We start from the raw sequence: 22,519 nt of genomic DNA on the forward strand, positions 1-22,519 counted from the left end.
AAGTAAACTTAATTTGTAAAAATCAACAGCAATCAATAAAGCATGCCTTAGCAGCAGCTATTGCTCTGCACTTTGTCAAGAAAGCTGCTATTTACTTAACATGACACAGTCGCTTCTGAACAAGAAAGAAAAAGACCTGGAGGTAGGCTGAGAGATTAATAAAACCAGATAAATAAAAGAGGTAACATTAACAGGTTTCACATCTTGGAGTGTATTCAGAAGTGTGTCTCTGGAAGGAGGAAAAGGGAGCGAAAAGAATCAGTCAACTAATAAACCAGTTATGTTTTATCTGCACTTATATGCTGGAGTTTTCTCTCCCTGCTGACTGTATTATCTTAAAATCCTTTATCGATACACCACCGTCAAATGATGCAAATGATGGGTTAACCATCCAGGCACAGATGTTTGATCTGAATGGTCATGAGAATGGGTCTGTCATTCTGTGTGGAAACTCAGCAAGAGGTTCATCAGGAGATGTGGAAACAGCTCAGGTAGGCTTTGGACATAAGGAACTGGAGGAGAAAGCAGTGGAGGAGGAAGGCCTTGGTGCACAGGAAGCAGATATATTCCCCTGGTTCACAGGCTTCATAGATCATAGAATAACACAATGGTTTGATTTGGCTTGGAAGGGACCTTAAAAGATCACCTAGTTCCAAATTTGCTGGAACAATTTCTACTAGAACTGGTTGCTCAAAACTCCATCCAACCTGGCCTTGAACTCTTCCAGGGATGGGGCATCCACACTTTCTGTGGCCATTCTGTTCTGGTGCATCACTGCTTCATAAACAGTAAAGAATTTCTTCCTTATATAATCTAAACCTCTCCTCTGCCAATTTAAAGTGATTCCCTCTTGTCGCTACACACTCTTGTGCAAAAAGTCTCTCCAGGTTTCTTGTAGGCTCTCTTTAGCTACTGGAAGGCTGCTCCAAGGGCTCCCCAGAACCTTCTGTTCTCCAGGCTGGAGAACACCAATTTTCTCAGCTTGTCTTCATAGGAGAGATGTTCCAGCCTCTGATCATCTTCATGACCCTCCTCTGGATTTGCTCCAGCAGGTCCAGGTCCTTTTGTTGGGAGTCCCTGAACTGGATGCAGTGTGTGAGGTGAAGTCTCAGAATGGAGCAGTGAACAGAGAGAATCAGTGAAACAAAGACAATGAAAAGAGCCTTAAAATTGTAAGAGTAGATGCCAGTCCCTGCACTTGAAGGACTGCGTGAGGCAGCATTGATGAAGTGGGCTGCAGAAGCTGCTGCTGCTTACATCCATGCTCCCTCCCTAATTCAGGGAGATGGAAGAAATAAATCTGGAAGCAAAATTTGACTGCTGTGCTCAACAGACTATGAATTTGCTTTGACACAAAATTCTGGTTAATCCTGAAGCACTGTTTGCTGTACAGCAGCTTTCTAGATTTTCATGGTATTTTTAAGCCTTAAGTGTATGACCTCCTCCCAACTACTGAAGTTATTCTCTCATGATGCTATGTAATGCAAAATGAACACTCATTAGATAATTTCCTTGTAAGTGCAGGTGATATTTATTTGAGACTTTAAAATCAATACCACATTTTGCAGTGCAGAGTAAAAACATTTTTTTCAGACAGACCATCCTATTCCATAATGAAACTAGTGGGAGTTAGGCTCTTTACTTACAGTTCTGTACTCCAAATCATGAAAATTGTGCTCCTTGCTGTTTACTTAGGAAGGGAAGTAAACAGTTCCTCCTCTCCACCAAACTAAAAATACCAGTTATAGGAAAAAATGTACAAAGAAGCAGTGGGAAAGTGTCATTCATCTGAAGTGTTAAGAATTTGTTTTGCATTCTCTGAGAAGAACCAGGTCTCCTGTTTATATTTTTGATGTAAATAAATGCAAAGCAAATGGTGTCAAAGTCTACTGTCAGCAAAGTTCAGCACATGGCAATCTTTCTTGTCTTTCTTAGGTGGGGTTATAATTCTGAGAATTTTTTTGCTTTGTATTTAATAAGGTTAACTTAATTATTTGACATCACAGTTTCCATTTTTTCCCAGAAAAGCCAGAAATATTTTATCAGAAGATTCTCCTCACATACTCTAAAGCTAAATCTGAATGACAAACCCAGCATACTCCACTAAGTTGCTCATTTTTAATATGGCAATTGGACAGAATTTATTTTTATTTCTTTTCTTCATATACTTAGGAAAAATATGGCATAAAGCAAATCAAACAGCATATATTAGCATAAATGAAAGCCATAAAATACCTTATTATCATGATTTTATATGAAAGATTTTATTAGCAGGCAACACAGGGCAGATACTAAATCAATTTCATTAGGTAAAAGCAGCTCCAAGAAGCTTCTGGCAGGACACTTGTAAAGTGGAAAATCCTTCCCACTGATGCACATCGAGAGCACGTTAATGCATTACGTCACTCTAAATTGGATCTTGCATTTAATGCTGATGAAGGCAGCTCCTCCAGACCTACAGGACCAAAGTCATTAACAGAGCTCTGGACGTGCTGAAGAAATAGAACAAACCCACACGGCTTTTGGCATGGCACATTACAAGTCTGTCAGTGGTAATTGTTTCATGCATATTTACCTAGGTTGTTACAGCCTGTGCAGAAGAGCAGACGTAAGGGCAGATCTCTGGCCCCTGGGGGAGATGAACTCACACACCTCCCTCACAAATGCATTGACCCATTTCTGCCCGTGCAGCAGAACCCACCCCACAAGGCCCCACTGAGGGTAGCAGTGCCCAGCAAGGCACAGCCTGGCAGAGGATGCAGGGGTAAACCAAGGCACCCGGTGTGTCCTGCGTGCTGCCTCTGGGCACCAGGAGAGGCCTCAACCTGCCTGAAGTGCGGGGTGTCCGTGACACTGCTGCAGAGCCCCCGGGCCCAATGGAGAATGAGCCCTCAGCACCACGAAGGAAAGCTGGACACAAACTCTTGCCTCACCTTAGGAGAGGACAGGGCCATCCACCATGGCCATGGATCTTCACTCTTCTTCTACAAAGGCCTCATAGTGACGGGCAAACTCAGAGGAACTAATTATCAGGGAGTTACCAAAACATACACCTAGCACCACATAAATGTCTGTCCAGCAGCATGATTCTCACAGAAAAAGTACTATTCTCTGATATGCCTCAGCCACATACACATCCACAACAGTCCAATTCAATGACTGCACATACCATGGTCCTATCTGATGTATTTTAAATGAATGTATTTTAAATGAGTGAAGCTTTCTTAGGTTCATATTCCTGGCCCCATATCTCTATTGTTCCTTTATTGCCTAAAATCCAGTACAGTTCACTTGGTTCAACAAAATCAGCTAACTTTGGGCTTAATATCCTCAGCTGCATGACAGAGGGGGTCATGCAGTAATATTGCTGACTGCAACCACCTTTTCTGATTTGGACCTTAATAGTATTAGTCTAAGTCCTGCAGAGTCACCTCTGCTTAGGTAACAGTGGCTGTTTTATTTGGCTTCTTCAGGCGTGCAAGAAGAACTTCCAGCATTGTTTATCTGGCTCCTGAATGCAGATGCAGCACAGTGTTTTACACAGCAACCTTCTGCCCTCTTGCCAGTCTGACAATCACCAGCTTTCCTGCTCTCATTTACCTGAATACAGCCCCAAGGTTTTGTAGGCTGAGTATATACCTTTGTGGAAGTCCTAGTAAACTTCTTGGAAGCTGCAAGTCTTACAGGGACCAAGAAAATTTTTGGGAAAACAAAACAAAACAAAAGTACAAAAAATGAGAAAAGGAAAGCTTTTACATTGTGTATTTTTTATTTTTTAATGTTATTTTCTCTGCCCATTCCATCCAGTAACCATAAACAAAGCCTAGCTCAGACTAGATAATTCACACATTTGGGTTTTATATGAGAAAAAATTTACATGTGATTAATCCCTCCAAAAGTAAACATGTATCTAACACTGAAGTTGAGGAAAGCTATGCAGAACCCAGGCTAAAGTAATGCTTGTGAGGGAAATCTCAGCAGGAAGTTTGGGGAAATCCCGACACACTGGTAAAAGACTGCTGAGACAAGATATACAATACTACAATGGCAGGAAAAAAGATGTCAAATGTGGTCTAGAAGTTCATCTGCATACATGGTCAGTAGCATAGACTCATTAGGAATGGTTCAGGGAGAACCACATTGCTTCTTTACAAGGGCAATAATAAACAGGAGAGCTGGTGTGCAAATCCTCTCTTAATACAACTAAAGCCCCTCTTGAAAGCAGAGGGTTTTTGATAACTGGGTACTGGTCTTTGAACTGTAATCCCTGGAGGAGTTGTTCTTCTGCAGTGGGAAGGTCTCAGTGCCAAGAGGGAAATACTCTGACAGGGTTGGGTACATCCTGCATTCTGTAGGACTGCCTTCTCCTTCAAAGTCCTGAAACATGTCACTGTTCAGCAGAGAGGCAGTGTATTTCATTATACTGTGAATATGTACATGACTCTAAAACTAGTAGGCTACTCGAAGAGAAAAACAGATTTATAGGTGTCTAAAATGCATTTTGAAGGACAGGTAACAGATCAGGGCAACAACTATAAATATCTGATCATGATCATGATTGGTACATCCACCAAAGACTAAGAAGTCCAGGATGCAATAAATGTTCTGATAACTTTATTATTTTCTACCCTGGGTGGGTATACATATATTTATGAATTACATATTCAATTTACAGTGAATTAAACTACCTGTCTCTGGAGAGGTAACTCAAACAGTAGAGGCAGTGATTCCCAGCTCTACAGGAAGTTCTGCTCTCTGAAGACTGAGGTGCAGCAGCAGGCAGGAAAGCCAGTCCCAGTGCTGCCTGGTCTCAGGCACTGCATCCTCATGGAGCCAATCACAGGGCCAATGTGTGATATTTGGGGAGCAGGTGATGGATCTGGGTCCTTTTTTGAAGAGACTTTCATACAGCACTGCTCTGGCTTTGACTCTGAAGTTGCCCCTCCTGGCTTTCTTACCTCCCACCAAGTTTACAGCTCCTTAATTTTTGCTCAGCATGGCCAAGGAGCTTTCCCCACATTTCATCCCTGACCTCGATACTCTCTCTGTGCTTGCAATGAGCCCTTTCCTCTACGTTCCTCTGCACAGACAGCACCTCCCAGCCCTAGAGCCCATCCTGCTCTGGGTGCCTCGCACCCTCCCCACCACACCTGGGGCTGCCACGCTCACTCCCCAAAGCACAGCCACTGGCTCCTGCCTGTCCCCAACTTCCTTGCCCTGCCTGGCCTTCAGCACTACATCTTCCTCCAACAGCTCTGAGAGAGCTGCAGAGAAAATCAGATTGAGCCGAGTGTTCCACTGCCAGGCTGTGGAGGAGAAGAGTTGTTATGTGGCTGCAGGCATTTCCAAAGGGCTGATGCCTGTCTGCACACTGGTGTGATGACTTTTCCTCTGCATCATCCCTCCTATGGCAAACACCAGGTGCCTCTTTACAATCTGGGTCATATTCCCTATCATTCCTACCAAACTGAAACTCATTTACACAACTGCAACTAGAAGTTCTGCAGACAATACACTTTCTGTTTCCTTTCCCTGGCAAGAAGCCTTTCCCATGAGGACCAAGATTCCCTCTCATCTCAGTGATACCAAACTGCAGTTCTGGGTGACTGCATTCCCAGCCCGCTTCTGCTGAAATGCTGCCATTTTTCATTTGAAGGCATATTTCAACATAAGAAGTCAGATTGGGCTAAACCTGAATCAGAAGAAAGGATTAGGAAGGCAGAGGAATAATAATACATCAGTTTAGCAAAGTTCTTGCTGTGAATATAAAATATTGTGTCAGTTATCTGCATTGATTGCTTGAAGAAAATTCAGAGTGCATGAGCACGCTGTTATCTTTGCACTGCACCTTTTTTTGTTGTGCTTGTACCAGTGCATATTTTACAAAGATTAATATGCTCCCACCAAATCTATACAGTTCTATAAAATCCATAGGGACATATGGCGAGAATATATTATTTTTTTCCTGTGTATTCCTTGTAAACAGGTTAGTAATAACCAGTGAAATATTCTTAAGTGAGAGAGTAAAAGGAAATGGATCTGTTATTGATGCAGAAAGGAGATCAGTAGAATTCAAAATATGAAGTTCTAGGATAACATTAGGTTGAGCAAAAGACCTTTCCCCCTCAATTTGAGAAGAGCAAGTAGCTATTGAAGGAGTGCATAAAATAGAAAAGGATCATTAAAAACCTCATTACTAAATAGTTAATGAGTGTCTTTGGTAAACCTGTTATCTTTTGTGTGTTTCCCTGACTTCACAGGAATAAAAGATATGAGGTTATGTCTTACATAAATAGGACAGAAAGGAAATGAATGCATTTTTACCAACTGGAAAAAGAACTATCGTTAGAAGATTCTATCAATATCTACTCCTTATTTGCACCTCCCCTTTGCTTGAAGAAAACCATTTACAACCTGAACTTATAGCTGAAGTTAGCAGCCATACTGGACCATATATCATTCCATACTATCTCAATATACCCTTAGAAAGTCACTTAACACAGCATCAGCAAAGGCATTAAGAGACTGATGCATATAGTTTCTGTCAACATGAATTTCATTGGAGTCAGATGCTGAACTGCTCCTGGAAAACTTGCCTATGACTGACTTGTGTAGACTCTGCACTAATAAATTAAATGAGATTTAGACATGGAAATTGTTAAGATACTTAAACAAAAGTTAATATAATCATTCTAATAAAGGTCTTTTAAATCCACGAGGACCTGGGTAGCAGCCTACTTTCAAGGATGAAATAGTATTGGAATGAGCAAAGTTTGCCCCACAGACTTTAATACACTCCACAGAAACTACCAGCAGTGTAACACATCTGGGAGATGTGCTTGGGAGCGAAGGTGAAGTACAGTACCAAAAGTACCTGACAGCCCTCAGGAGGGCAGTTCAAATACCTGTGTCCTTTATCCCCAGTCTGGAAGAGCTGTGCAGCTTTGTGTTGACAAGCATTACAATGAGCCATCCATTTTCAGAACTATCACACTAGGAAGATTTACAGCACATTTACAAGATCTAGCACTAATTTTTTTGCAAGAACATACAATGGATCACTATTAAGATGGTTTAGATCACTCATTTGCCATGCTAGGAGGCAGGACTGTCACCTTCTTTGTCATCAAGACATGTAGGTGAGCGAAAGGCAAACATAACAATGGATTTATGTGCTGCAATGTAATTTTACTCTGCTTAAACCAAACATCTGTATAGCCTAACAAATATCATGCCCTCCTGAATTCTACTTTGGAATCCAAGAGCATATCCATCAAGGCAATTACCTACATCAAAAAGAGCTGTAAATTGAATACCAGAGATCAAAAAAGCACAGCAAGATGGTTTCACAACAGTCCTGAAGCTCTAATCAGTTCTCCTGGGCATCACACCCTTTAAGCACAGATTTCAGGAAAACTGCAAAAAATCCACCACTATCATCAACCAACACCCTGACCATAAATGCACCCCTGAAATGTAAACTCCACTGTGTAGTCAGGAGAACTGAACAAGCTCTGGTGGCACCTGGAATGAATTCTCTCTGCCTGACACCTCAATCAGCTGGGAGCCAGGTCAGCACAGTGTGGGGCCTCATCTGGGGGAAGCTCATGTCCCCTGTGCTCATTTCCCTTTTTGCTCCTGTTTTGCAGTGGGATTATCAGGATGAAGAAAGTTATGCATCAGAGAAACAACTGTCATGCTAGTGGCACCTTGTTAGGGCAATAGCTGGAGGCTGGACAAGCTGCACGCTGCACGTACTCCAGAGCCACTGTACACCCAGAGCCCAGTCCCCAAACATCTCCAAAAGGACAGTAAGGTGACGCCTGTGAGTGCTCACCACTGAGCAGCTCACTCCCGTCTTGTGTGTTTAGGGCCCCAAATCAGTAATTTGTGTTTGTCTTTAATCAAGCTGTGCCAGTGTGCCCATTAATTTAAGCCTCAGTTACAAAGAAGAAATGTGTTGATATAGAGAACAGTCATTGCCAGAAAAATATACTGGACAGTTTCTAAAAAAAAGGGGTGAGGGGAAGATCTACAAGCTGCAGAAATTATTGGTTCATACTTTTCCTCTAATTATCAACTCAGTGAGTGCCCCTTTGTTTTTCAGGTCACTCCCCAATTACATGTTTCCTTTGTTCCACAACATTTAATTCTCTTCCAGTGTTGCAAAATTAACTGGACAGGTTTCTTAATCTTGTGTCTACAAAGAACTTGTTGTAATTGTAATGAATGCTTTCATTTTGCTGGTGTCTGAAATACGATTTGCAGGGGAAGGGGGAGTGAGGGTTGATGCTTGTCCCATCATTAATAACATTCCTGCAGGGATTGTAGTGGTGGGAGTAAAAACCCCAAAGCTTTTATATAATAACAGCATGTGTTTGCACGTGAGCTGCTCCTTTAAGAAGCCTCGGGCTACTGGAAGTAGAGAGATCCAGAGAAAAGGCAGCCCCAGAGCTATAACAGAGGGCAGAGGTTAAATCTTTTGGCATATTTACCATAAGAATGGTTGCTGCACACCCTCTCCCTGAAGGCTTCACTGAAATAGAAGTGTTTGCCATTGGCACTGCCCTGCTGGTAGAAGGTAAGTTCAGTGTGGGACCTCAGCAGCAATAAGATTTTTTCCTCCTATTATTTCTGGTAAGAGGGGAGAAGGAAAACTGAAGTGACCAGCAGCATTTGTGATATGCTGACCCTGGTTACAGTGGCTACATCACCAGTACTTCTGGTGAGTAAATCAGGGTGAGCTGCAAGCTCTTTGCCTTGAGTATCTGTGCTCTGTGCATAGCTGTGGCAGTGAACTACTTGCTACTCAGCTCTCTTCTCGGGAATTTGGAATATAATATTTTGTTGTTGACTTTTAAAGGCAATTTTATCTTCCTCTGGGGAAAGAGGTTGAAATGACTGATAATCTCTCAGTAAAATTGGACTGCTTGTTTTGTAGGTTGTGATAGCTGTCTTATAATCAAACATGATAAGCTCCAAAAAAACCTCCGGACTGCATTGGAGGCATTGCAATTAATGGCTGTTGGGTAAAAGTAACAAACCATACCAATTTAATTTCACCAATGTGATCTTTTCTTAAGGCATATGCCACTTATTGAGAGATTGCCACAGAACTGAATTTATATCTACCTGGCAGTTAGCAAAGGCTCATAGCTAGGATTATGTTGGTATCAGTCCCAGGGCCTGTGATCCCTGGGACTGTGATTCCTGCAGAGTGCTGCTCAGAGGGGGATGTGGGAATCATGAGGCCCAAAAGCAGAGGAGGAGAAGCTGTGAGCACCATGGGATAAATGCTCATTAGCTCACCCCATGAACACGGAGCATGGGTGCTCACCTTTGCCTTGCACCCCAGCTCGTGTCTGGCTGCAAAGGAAAGCTGGAAATGCTGTCAGACACTCTTCCTTGGAAGAGAGAGGAAAAAGCTTCCACTTCTTGCCCAGGGACAGGCTGCTGCCTAAGCAGAGTCCAGGGCTGAGCCTGGCTGCCCGTCCTGAGCCATGTGCACAGCCTGGCAGGATCTGTGCTCCCTTCCTGAAGGGTGGGAAGCATCAGGAGGACAGGGACAGTGCTGGGGGCTGGCAGAGCCCAGGAGCTGGGTCCTGCTGGGGACCTGCTTGTGGCACCATGGCCCTGCCAGCCCTGACCTGTGCCAGGGGCTGCAGCCTGCTGGGGACCTGCAGTTGTGCAAGTTCCAGCGTAGAACCCCGTGGTAACCTTCAGTTAAAACTAGGTGTAGTCTAATACATTTATGGTTTACTAAATACAAGTATTTCCCATAGGGTTTTAGGCAGAATGTGCCCAGTAGATTGGCAGTAAAACTTTATTATTGTCATTTGGGTTAGAAGACCAAGCTAAATAATCAGGATTAATTCACTTTCTGAAACACTCTGAGACAAAGAAAATGAAGACCTCTCCTTTTTTTATGGCAGCTTCTTACTGCAGTTTGCAAAAAAAGGTTGTGGTGAAGGGTTGCATTCACTTTATTAAGTGGACACCTTTGCTGATGCAAAAATGAAAAACCAAACCTTTTTTTTTTTTTTAATTTAGTAAGTTTTCCCTTAGTACACTCATGCTGACCTTCAAGAAAGCAGAATCTGGTAAAGCCTGAGGCTTCCAAAAAACAGGGAAAAGATAGAGAAAAATCTGATATAGTAATAACTCTTCAGCTCTACTCTAAATATGCTCAGAACACATCTCTCCTAAAGGCTTCTCTGTATTTGGGAGAGTTGATAGCAGTTTTACCCTGTGGGTGGGAGGGTAATCTGGCAGGGAGGAAATAAAAACAGCAGATCTCAAATGGCTCCAAATATTTCTCCTGGAAATATTTTGTTATATGTTGTGTAATGATAGACACACATCAGCTGTTACTATGATTATGCCATCAGCCATTAATGCAATTAAGGTAGAAGCAGGATTTCTGACTAGAAAAAATCATCCATCTTATGTAACTGCAGAATTACAATAAGCATAAGTAACTACACTACTTTACAGAATCAGGGGATAAGGATTTTTTCTGTGCTACATCATTTCTTTTTCCAAGAACACAAAGACATAGTGGCTCTCATCTAGCTGAAACTTAGAGACAGGATGTTGAGTCAGAGCCCCCATCAGAGCTGAAATAATTCAGGTCGCCTTGAAAAGGGCATTAAAAGACAAAGCTTAAGTTTAAACGAGTGAAGGATGGGCTTCGGAGTGGCACAGCTCTGTGCTGGTGAATAGCTCGGGTTGCTTGGATCCCTCTCTGAGGACCAACATAAATTTATTTTTTTCAATCTTTCAGTGACTGCTTTTCACAATCAGATTATTCCTTTCCATGTATAGTTTATTGATGAGGGGCAGTAATAAGATTGAGCTGGTGTGACTCAAGCACTGTGTAGGCTACCCTGAGACAGAAGCCCAAAGGGAGGCAGGCTGACTGAAACATGGCTGAGGGATTTCTGTGCTTAAACAAAAAAGATTGTTACAATGGATATTAAATACAAATTATTTCTCTGTCAAAGTCATGGATGTGTATACTAGCAGCATATGCTGGCTGTCAGGTCTCTGAAGCTGCCTCCTCTGCATCTCACTTGCTCTGAACCCTGAACCATGTGACCCTGCATGACAATCCAGTTTCTCTTATTATAACAAAAGGCAGAATTACCAATAAGATAAAAGCACTTCTGCTCCACATGATTAATGAAATCTGAAACACTGGCTGGAGCTGTCACTGATGACTTCTCTTCTGAAAGCCTTTGTAACTTGCGTGCAGACTGACCACTACAGATATATTCCCTGTGCATAGGATTCCACTGTAATTATTGTTCTCTCATCAAAGAAAACAGCACTATCATTGCAGATATTTTCCACTTCCAATTGAATCACACCAAACAATTCTGTCTTTCAGCCCTGCTTGGTTTCTGTCTGAATGGCCTGACAATTATTTCTTTCCGGAAAATCAAAGAGCTCCGAACGCCCAGCAATCTGCTGGTTCTCAGCATTGCCCTGGCCGACTGCGGGATTTGCATCAACGCCTTCATCGCTGCCTTTTCCAGCTTCCTCAGGTATGGCAGAAGGGATTTCCTAAAGAGCCACATGAAAATTAACAGCTTAAGATCTACAAGGTCTAACTAATTAAATGGCTCTCTTTCTACCATAAGTCATAGCCAACCTTCTCATTCCCTCAATCTGAAACAGCAAAGCAAAACCCTACATGGTTCTACCAGGCAAGCAGAAAAGCATATTTCACTGCATATAATCACTGACAGATTATAAGACTGACTAAAGAAGACATTTAGCCAGACAGCTTGAATATAGAAGCTACTTGAATATCACAATATCACTTCATTAAACCTCCAGACTGACCCCAAATTCGTCTGCAAGTCTTTATCTGTTTGTTGTGTTGCACTGACTTGCACACATTGACAAAATGGCTCCTCTCAAAGGAGGCAAATCTTGAAGATCTGGATAATTGGATGAAATGTAGATTTCAGATTTAAAACCCCAAACTTTTCAATACACAGACACAGGGTTATATTTTCTTCTCAGCACTGGGAGTACAAATACCTGTTGTACCGTGAGAGACACCACAGCAAGAAAAATGCTGGCAAATGCCTAAAAGCAAACACAGTAACATCTTTCATCTCAGACAGACAGGACAAGCACAGGCTGTCATTGTACCATCTCTGTTCATGCAATTTCTAGACGTGTCTTCCCCTTTATCGTGTTCCTAACCTGTGCCCTGTTTGGTGGCAGATACTGGCCCTACGGCTCCGATGGCTGTCAAATCCACGGCTTCCACGGCTTCCTGACTGCGCTGGCCAGCATCGGCTCCAGCGCCGCCGTCGCCTGGGACCGATACCACCACTACTGTACAAGTAAGGGCCACAATTTACCTCACAACTTGTCCACATCCTGCAAAAGGCAGCTGCCTTGGGCTTCTGAGAATCAAAGCAAACATATTCTTATTTGTGTGTCTTATATATAAGTTTGTTTTTCTTACACGTTAGATAGAGCAAATATAAACAGTTTCTCCAAAGAACCTTTTCCCATAGAGGGGGAAATTACCAACCATCTTCAGGAGATATTCTCTCATCCAGACCACATCGAATTTGTGGCCCTCTTGCCGTGCTTTCTCTTAATCCATAAGCAATCTTTAAAACAAAATCCCAAATAAAATCCAACTCCTCGTGTTGAAGAAAAATCTATTGATCTTGGGCTTTTATCCAACACCCTGCTGTGTACCAAACAGATCATCATGTCCATGCAGATTTTACTAATTATAGACAAATTTGGTGTAAGCAGAGAGCTGCCTCTGCAGAGATGGTGCCTGGAACAGAGCCCATGCAGAGGCATGATTGGGCAGAGTTCAGCAGCCCATTTGTGCAACACAGGCATTTTGGGGTGCAAGAGACTTTTTTTACCCACAGAGCCCTTCAGGCACAGCCTCCATGTGATTCCAGGAGCAAATGGCAAAACATACCCAGAGCACACAGGGACTATGGTCAGTCTTACCATCCTGTTGAGGAAAGACTGCCAGCTTTTTTGTTCTGCAGTTTTTGCAGGAATTCAGCTTGGGCAAAAAAATGTATTTTTTCATGTCCAAACAAAGGCCCCAAATAATGCAGGATGTGAGCTAAATCCATACTAACACCCTTTGGACACTGAAATTCATTTGGAGCTAGAAGAGGAGCATCTGTATTTTATGAGAGGGAGCCTTAAAATAAGCATGTCTGGGAAAGACATTTTACTCTCTGCCACATTGACTTTAATGCTTTTGTGTCATGCACTCCCCCAGTCAAGAACATACACTACATTAAGAGCACAGGCAGAAGGACCCTAAGGGCACAAGCTTCTTTACTTTGCTCAAATTGTTACTTACTGATGGCCAAACATGGCTCCTATAGAGAACATTTTGAGCAACAAAACAAAACAGAACAAAATGAAATGAAAATCCCAGAAGGTGCTCATGCCCTGTGGCTATTCCAGTAAAACCAGCCCCTTCTAGTTCAATTCTTAACATGCTGATTGCAAGGAAGATTAAGTCATATTTCATAGATGTGCTACACCAAGCCCACAGGCTATACTCTGTTCTCAATCCATACATTAAATTCGTGTTGACACCGGTGTGACTTGCATGCCTGTACAGAAGGTACAAAATACCTTTACCTAAAACAAGGCTATCAGCCTTTTATCTCAACTTCCCAGGATCTGGTACTCCTTCCAGGCTCAATTACATCATCCTCAGATTTTTTTTTTTTTATGTCCTAACAGTTTCCCAAGAAAACCTTGGTTGTGGCATTCATCAGCTTGGCACTTGATTATTCACCACCTGTATTTCTGGGAAGAAAGAGGTGATGAGAATGTAAGAGATTACTATGATGATAGGATAACTTGGGACTTTACAACCATTCTGGATGCTATATACCACAAATTTGTTCACCAACATTCCAAAAATTGACCAGGTTTTTAGATTTAGAAGTCAGGACAGCCCTAAGTGACAAAGCACCACCGTTAAAGTGTTTTGATGACTAGACAAGTCACTCACCAGAAATCAGGTTGATATTGCTTGGCATATGAAAGAAAATAGTATTATCACCCCACATGACAGAGAAGGTCAGGATATTTTACTCTCCTCTCTTTTTCTTTTTTTTACTTCCAGGCAACCACACTGGGCAACTCTCTTCTCATCCCCTAAGTGTGGCTCTGGGGTCTATGAGATGCTACTTTGACAGCAAAGAGGAGAGAACTAGAGAAATGACCTAAAAGCGTGCAATAAGAACAGAAATAGCAGGGGAGTCTGAAGGGTATCAATGTCAATCTCTAGCAAGATGGGAAAAAAGATTTTAAAATTTGATCATTAGGGGGAAAAGAAGAAAACAGAAGTAGATGTTAGTGCCTAACAATGAAGAAGAAAAGGGCAGATTGTGAGGAAGCTGTCTCTCAGCAGCCAAGTATTCGGGACAGAAGGTGACAGTTTTGGTCAAGGCAGACATTGTCTGTTCCTCTGGCCGTTCACACTCTGTTCTCACTGTCATTAGAAGTTTCTGAAGAGGGGAAGAATCCCGGTCAGTTCATAAACACAGCATAAAGGTACAGATTTAAAGGGAAAGAAAAAAAAAATTTAACTTGCTTTTAAGAACTAGAAGGAAACAGAAAATCTGAAGTGATTTGTATCCGTACTTCTCTCATTGTTATACAAGAGAAGACAAGCAAAACCAGCAGGGATTTCACAGCAGCATTCCATTTCTAAAAGTAGAATTACAGTGACTTTTATCTAATCCTTAACAACCACGGTAACCTGGGTTGTTACATCAGTATTCAAAGATTACCAAACTACCATTTGCTAAAATTGCAGCTGTCAGCTGTGTCAAGGTAGAAGTCCTAAACTCCTGCCACACTGACTGCAGCCACCCTGCCACAACCCCTTCACCTGGTTTGGCACCTGTATCCGTTTTCCCTGACAAAATGTTGATGTTTATACAGATCTTGTGTTTTTCACTGAAGCAGGAGGCAACCACCAAGACAATCTAAGATCACAGTGAAACAAAGCAAAATTTAAAAAAAAAATGGAGTAAAAACATCCCTTATTAGGTTATTTTAAAAAGCTTTTTATAACGATATGCACAACAGAAGCTATTACACATTACTGCTTTCCTATTCCTACAAGAAATGTATACTTGTGAGTACCAGTGGCTGGTGCTTTTTGCACTGCAGATGAAGTAGGTGTTAACACCTATTTTATTTATGACTGATATATAGTTTTCCTCATCAGATTTTCTGATATTTCTGTCTTTGACAGAAATATCTGAAAATCTTTCAGATTTTCTGTCTTTGACAAACTTTGCTTATTTTAAATGATGCATGCCATTAAGTTTGGCACAAGCCAAACATATATACATATATTGTCCTGGAATATATTATAAAAATATTATACAGATATTATAATTTAACCATTTGCAAGAATGAGGAGAAGGGACTATTTTTCCCCTCCGTTATAGAAAATCCTGTTGACCTCTTATTTGAGACACTCCTTTGGAACAGGAGACTGAAATCTGCCACAGTGTCAGAGATATATTTTCAGTCTGTGAAAATCAGCTAAATGTTTGAATAAATCATAAATCTTAAAAAAAATACATTCATAAATGTTTCCACAAACGAAACCCTGAGATATAGTTTATGATTATATCACTAAAAACTGGCCTTTATGATCAAAAGGATTAAGGTTCCATGCTCTGTCTAGCACTTGCTAAAAGTTCATCTTTTGGCATCATAATTTTAGTAATCTTTGAATGATGAGGGAGCAGTCTTTCTGTTCCAAAGCAATTAGAGAAATCATTTAAAATTCCCTATTTTAATATTTCACTGAGTGGAAAAGAGAGGCTTCCCTTCTGCTTTTCAAAGAGAGAAAACCAGAGCACAAGAGTGATTAGACTTAATGGGGCCAAACTGCCAGCACTGGGCACTAATTAGGAATTATATCTGTAAGCATATGCTGAACCCCATACACATGCATTTAATTCAATGAGGACCTACATGGCTATTACACTAAATTTTATCAGGCCAAGAAAAGGCATTTAAGGTGAAGCAATGGTCTGTTGTGCACAAAAACAACTGAATTGCCTCAACTTGTGTTCTTGCTCTCAGCCTTGTCAGGGAAGGACATTTTTGCCTTGGGAGCACAGCACAGTTCTTTCACTGTTCTTGTACTGAAAGGGTTTTTTCTGAGTAAAACTAAAATAATCTCAAGATTGTTTGATTTTATATTCATACATTTTTAGCTACTTCTGATGTGTGTGTAAATATTTTCTAAAGGGTCAGCCAGCAGCTGATTTTACCAGGTCTACTTCACCATTAATCTCATTTTGCAAAAGATCAAAGCCAAAAGGAAAAATTAAGATTTGTTAGTTCTGATTCTCTCCTCTTCAAGCATCCAAAGTGGGGCCTCTTAAGTGTGAGAGGAGAAGAAAGATGAGTTCAGCCACAGAAATGAGCTTTCCAAAGGCAGGCTGCCAGACTCCATTATTGCATAGTCCTTTTATTCTACATCTAATAAGAAAATGGTGATCCCTAACTCCCACAGAAAACTAACTAAAATAAACTTTTCCTTACAGTTTTTCATAGAAAAGGCACAAACACTAAAGCAATAAGATGCTTAGGCTACATTGCTTCTTTGGACTGGGAGTTTAAAAATAATTACAAATTACTAAAACGTTGCACTTCTATTTCTAGTCCCCTAAATCAAAAGCTATTCTTTCTTTTTCATCTATGTAATTCTACAGTCATATTATGTGAGTACCACAATGCAGTATTAAAGCCTTTGTAACCAAAATATATCTTCTATGTAGTAATCATATGAAAGACAGATGTTAGTCATTATTAACAATTCTTCATTAGTAATCATTACAAAATTATGTTTTAAATTACTAAAAAATCAATATTTTTTGTAAGTACCAAATATAAAACTTAAAGTATTCAATAGAGTATTTTCTTTAATTTTCCTTGGTATTTATATTGCAATGTGTACAACTGTCTTTTCCCATGATTCATTTTTGAGCACCTGCACCAAAAAAAAATTCCCAGTTGATTTGTAATGCAATTCAAATTTCATTTTATTTCCCTGAAGAACCTCTTGAAGATAAGAAAAAGGAGAAGAATAGAACCAGAATCCCTGTAAAAGGAAACCAGATTCCCTGTTTCACTAACACCCTTTATTTTCCTTTTTTTAAAATGTACAGAAGAACATAGCAACACGAAATAGCTACAGTAGAGTTTGTGGTGCCTCCTGGAGCTGCTGCCTCGTGGGGCTCTCCTGTGTGGCCCAGGTGTCCTTCCCAGGAGCCAGCCACACACGGCCCCACGGCAGGGGCTCACCTCATGCACCTCAGCCCCAGTCCTTCACCTCTCAGGGAAAGATCAGAACCGGCCTGAATCTTCCTGCCTGCTGTCTAAGGGCAGACAAAAAGATTACTTCCCAGTGAAAATTGCATCATTGCTTGTCCCTAGTGGGAGATTGGATTAGAAGGGAGTGCTGGGGAAAGTCACTGTTCTCCTTGCTGGTGCTGCTGGCGTCATGGGCTGCTCAGCGTGGGCATGACGACAGACACTGGCCTCAATAACAAAATTATCCAGACCTTTTTACATGCAAGCACCAGAGCTAGCACAATGTCCTGCAGCAGCAAGGAAGCCTGCCTGCCTTCTCCATGAAGAAATACTTCCTGTGCCTCCTCAAGTTTCCAATCTCTCATTACATTCCTGTGGTATTTGATGGAACCGGATGAGATAGATACAAGGGAACACTTCTATATAAAATTAGAAAAAAGTACTGATGCTGTGCTTCACATTTCCTGTTACAGGCTAATTGATGATCTTGAGGGAAAAATTACTTGTCCAGTAGTATTTTTAGAACAAGCTCTGTTCTCAGGTTGTATATATATATTCACATATATATTGATGACCAGTAATTTTAGAACAGAGTATATTAGATATCCACACATGCCGTGCACTCCTGGCCAGGCAGGAAGGAAGAAGGCAGGAGCTGGGGAGTGTGTGCAGAGTCATATTTCTGATCTGACCCACACTCTGCAATGGGACTCTGTTTCTTCAAACACTTCATTCTACTCTCTGCCTCATCTGTGTCTTTAAACACATTCCCACAACACAAGAATATAATGTTTATAACAGCAGCTGTATGTCCAGCATGGTACAAAGCTGAGCAGCAATACAGCATTTGTCTAAACAAAATACACAAAAGGGAAGTACAGTTTGCTGTTTGCTAAAGTCTTCCTTCATATTTTATGGAAGACTGATTCCTTCAGACTTGGTCAGCTTCAGGATACAAAATATGAACAACTGCTTGTTTCTGCCTGAGGCCCAGGGCCTGACAGCTGTTTCCAGTGGTTTTGTTCGGGGCATGGAGACCCCCTTTCCTCTTCCCACAGGGAGCAGGCTGCAGTGGAGCACAGCTGCCTCCATGATGGTGTTTGCATGGCTGTTTGCTGCCTTCTGGGCCGTCATGCCCTTACTGGGCTGGGGAGAGTACGACTACGAACCCCTGCGAACCTGCTGCACCCTGGACTACAGCAAAGGGGACAGGTGAGGGCCAGGGCAGCTCCCACGGGAGCAGAGGGCAGGCTGCCCTCCCCTAGGATGGCCTTGGTGGCACACAAACCCCCTCAGCTGTGCCCACCACTGCTCCTGGGGCAGATGTCCCTCCCCAGCAGCTGGCACGAGGCAGGCATCACCCAAGGCTCCTGGACTTGCCTGCTGGCACGGCTGGAGTCAGCTTCCTCTGTGGCAGAGGCTGGTGCTCAGCTTGCTGCCACTCCCTCACCCATCTACACGCTGCATCTTTTCTGGGTTTAGGGCGTGAAGCTCTTTCAGAATGCTTTTGGCTTTATGCAGGCCAGCACAGATGTCTGGTGTAGTAGGTGTAGTAGGTTTAGAATACAAACACCTGTTGTGATTTTCTACAGTGCTATCCATCCCACCCACAATAGCGTGGCACAGCTTAACTGGCCTTCAGCAAATGCTGCACCTGAAGGACGTTGATAAATGTGGTTTTTGCAATTTTAAAATTAGAATTGGGAAATACTTATAGCAAGTTTACAGAGGTGCACTGGAGTTAAAATAACACCCTCTTTTTTTCTTCCCTCCTCACCTTTTCCAGAAACTATGTCACATTCCTTTTTGCTCTGTCCACTTTCAATTTCATGATCCCAGGCTTCATCATGATGACAGCCTATCAGTCCATACACCAAAAGTTCAGGAAAACTGGGCACTTTAAGGTAAGAAAGCTCCCCGAAGCCCTGTAACCACCTTCACAAAATAGGGCTGCATTCAGTAGAGACAAAGTCCTTGAAAAAAAACCCAATTTCTTTCACAAAGACTTTGACTCAGCTGCTTCTGTCCTAACTCCCCAGTGCTACTTGAGTAGAAGGGTAGTGCACCACAGGATGGGGCCATTCAGAAAGTTCATGGAAACATCATCCTTGAAAATGTCAACATTTTATCAGACAGCCACATTTGCCCCAAGCTAGTGCTGTAAATGGTTCCCCATCAAAGAGTTGGACCAGTGATCCTGAAGATTTCCCTCCATCAACACTGGTCCAACTCTCCTCAAAAAATGAACACATTTAGAGTATACAGAATGTTTGCCAATAGCATATCAATATTTATCCAGAGAAATTTAGCTCAGGAAGGATTGTTATTTCCTGCTTTGCTACAGGCCTTTGGCTGATGGCTGAGGAAGTCAGAACTAACAGCTCTGCTAGGAAACATGCGGGCACTCCATGGGGGGAGAAGGGCCTTCCCATACACACTGTGTTAACACTTGGCTGAGGAAATTCAGGAATCTTTATGAGCTGGAAACAAAGGAACTGTTCCGGTGTGGCAGGTTTATGGGAATGTAATGTGGCCATTATAGGAGTTGTTTGCTGAGGTGCAGGCTGTACAGTCTGGGGCACTGTGCATGGCTGGTGGGCACAGCCCAACCCCTGCACTCAGTAAAGACAGTCAGATCTCAAGAGAAATGTTATACTGACAGAGACAGGCAGACTTGTTTGTAGCTGACTGGAATAAAAACATGTGCCCTCCATATATTTCTTGAACAAATCTCAGTGTTCATTATTATGTCTATTACTTTTTTCCAGTGGGTTTGTATGCACTAGCATGTGATTTCTTTCTTATGATACTCTGCAGCTGTGCAGACAAGTTACAATGCAGAAAATTTAAGGATGAAATTATCAATTCCTTACTCATTAATATTTATAAGATACTTGGGAATATTTATACTTTATAAATAAAATAATATTTATAAGATACTGCCATGAACACAATGGACAGGGCCCTAGCATAAAGGACAGAGAAATCCTCCTACCACAACATAGCTACTGCATCCATTTTCTGCAGCAGCATGGCAGTGGCTTCACACAGTTTGTCTGCAAGACCAACTAGGAAGTCAGAAAAATATCATTCCTTTTAATCTGCTTTTTAATTTCTACATTGCTCTCTCCCCCCAGCAGCAGTTACTCTCCATGGCTTCTATATCCAGCACACACTGATTTAGCTGATCCAGCATAAGGTGTTTTGTCCCCTGTGCCACTCCCCACCCACGCCCAGGATCAGGCTTTGGTGCAGCTGGGCTGTTCTGTCTCATATCCTGCTGGCTGATCCTCTCCTGCTACTGAACACAAACCACGGTCTCACAGGACCTCTCCCATCCACTTGTTGCAGTGTGTGACTGTGAAACACAAAGAAAACTCTCGCTCTTGTTTTTCAGTTTAATACTGGTTTACCACTGAAGACACTGGTCATCTGCTGGGGTCCCTATTGCCTCCTGTGCTCCTATGCAGCAGTGGAAAATGTGATGTTCATTCCACCAAAATACCGCATGGTACGTGGGTGCCACCTCAGAACCCAAACAGTGAAATTCTCCTCACTCTCCTCTCTCTGTCTCTATGGAACAATGCCTATTTACTCACTACTGGGTTTACTTGTAAAAATGTATACAAGAAGTCCTTTTCCTCAAAACATTCTGTTCATCTGCCATTTTATAGTGAAAACAGGTAAGCACAGTGATATAACAGGCACTGCATTACTGCTTTGATCAAGCAAAAATTTAGGAAGTCGGGGGTATTTTCAGCAGTTAGTTAGGAGTGTGTAACCTGTACTCTTCTGTGCCATGTAGGAGCTTTTTGTGTCCTTCCCACAGTGAGGTACCAGCTCAGAATTTTCAGTTTTAAAGAGACTGTCTGTCTCATTCATATTTCTAGCACTTTTCTTTCCTCAAGGAAGCTGTAATTGATCATTCCTAAGGTTCTGCTGCCTCCTTTTTCCCCTTTCTTCTATGAGTCTTGGCTCCAAAGCCACTTTTGGGACTCAGTAATATCACATCAAACCTTACATTCCATGCCCCAAAATCAGCCCAGCTTCAGGTCACCAAATGCATGACTGTATTCAGTATCCCACATTAAATGTGTTAGCAACATCAGCCTGTTTATCTATCTCCAGGTGTCCATGGCACACCTTTCACTCCTCCTCAGTGTTTGTATTCACTCTCAACTGAATTATCCTTGTCTGAGGCAATGCCAACCTAAATTCTTTCTCCTGGAAACTGTAATTTCCTCAGGAGGACTTCCCAGCAGTGAAATTGCTTTTACTTCTCCCCTGTCAGGGAGTGGGAAGCTAATGCCATTGGAGAGAGGCTTTTTTTGGTGAAGGGAAACTAAACTTAGGCTGAAATCAGCCCACTGGCTTCTCTGTTGTTTTCCTAGTAATAAATATTGTGTCTCATGACAGATTCCTGCCCTTATTGCCAAGACTGTGCCAACGGTGGATGCCTTTGTATATGCCCTGGGAAATGAGAACTACAGAGGAGGAATATGGCAGTTCCTCACGGGACAGAAGATTGAGAAAGCAGAGGTTGATAACAAAACTAAATAACCCATTATGGCATTACACAAAATTACTGCGGGTACATCACTGAAAGCAAAATTCAAGAGAAAACTGAGTGCATTCTCTGATGTGTGCAAAGGTGGTTCCACATTGGAAAGGCTGTGCATTGGCTACAAACAATGAAGTATGGAAAGAAAGCCCTCCAGATAACTGTCCAAACCATCAGGAGCTGCTTGTCAAACAAGCTGCCTTAAATCTGTGTCGATTGTCATCAGTCTCATTTTGTATGTCACTGCAAATAAACTATGTGCTGGAAAGCATTTTTTATCTCCTGATAAAAGCTAACAGAAAAGCTCAGCAAATTAGCTAAAGAAAGATATTCATTTATCCAGTGAGGCCTCATCAGATCAATCTGTGCAGGTTGTCCATATGGTAATGTCTGGATTATTAGAAGATTAAACCAGTATCCACTATTGACCACATGTCTGTATAAATAGCTTGTTCATCTGAACAACTCATTTTCAGTGCACCCAAAACAGGAGTTTCCAAATTTCCATCATGAATCTGACATCCTTGCTCCATAAAAACATTTTAGTGAGCATGTTTCCCCAGTAAGGAATATTAGCTTGGCTCCTAGTCAAAT

General features: G+C 41.9%; 1 protein-coding gene across 1 annotated transcript; it reads left to right on the forward strand.

The window, feature by feature from the left end:
- The first annotated feature begins 8,502 nt into the window (after positions 1 to 8,502).
- On the forward strand, positions 8,503 to 22,257 carry RGR (retinal G protein coupled receptor). The gene is made up of 7 exons (XM_063406505.1): positions 8,503 to 8,581; positions 11,390 to 11,546; positions 12,238 to 12,359; positions 18,423 to 18,576; positions 19,151 to 19,268; positions 20,762 to 20,875; positions 21,781 to 22,257. Exons 1-7 carry the CDS (start codon positions 8,503 to 8,505, stop codon positions 21,922 to 21,924), a joined length of 888 nt encoding a protein of 295 aa, XP_063262575.1. The 3' UTR covers positions 21,925 to 22,257.
- Positions 22,258 to 22,519: the final 262 nt, after the last annotated feature.

Source organism: Prinia subflava, chromosome 9 (genome assembly GCF_021018805.1).
Source record: "Prinia subflava isolate CZ2003 ecotype Zambia chromosome 9, Cam_Psub_1.2, whole genome shotgun sequence".
Classification (NCBI taxonomy): domain Eukaryota; kingdom Metazoa; phylum Chordata; class Aves; order Passeriformes; family Cisticolidae; genus Prinia; species Prinia subflava.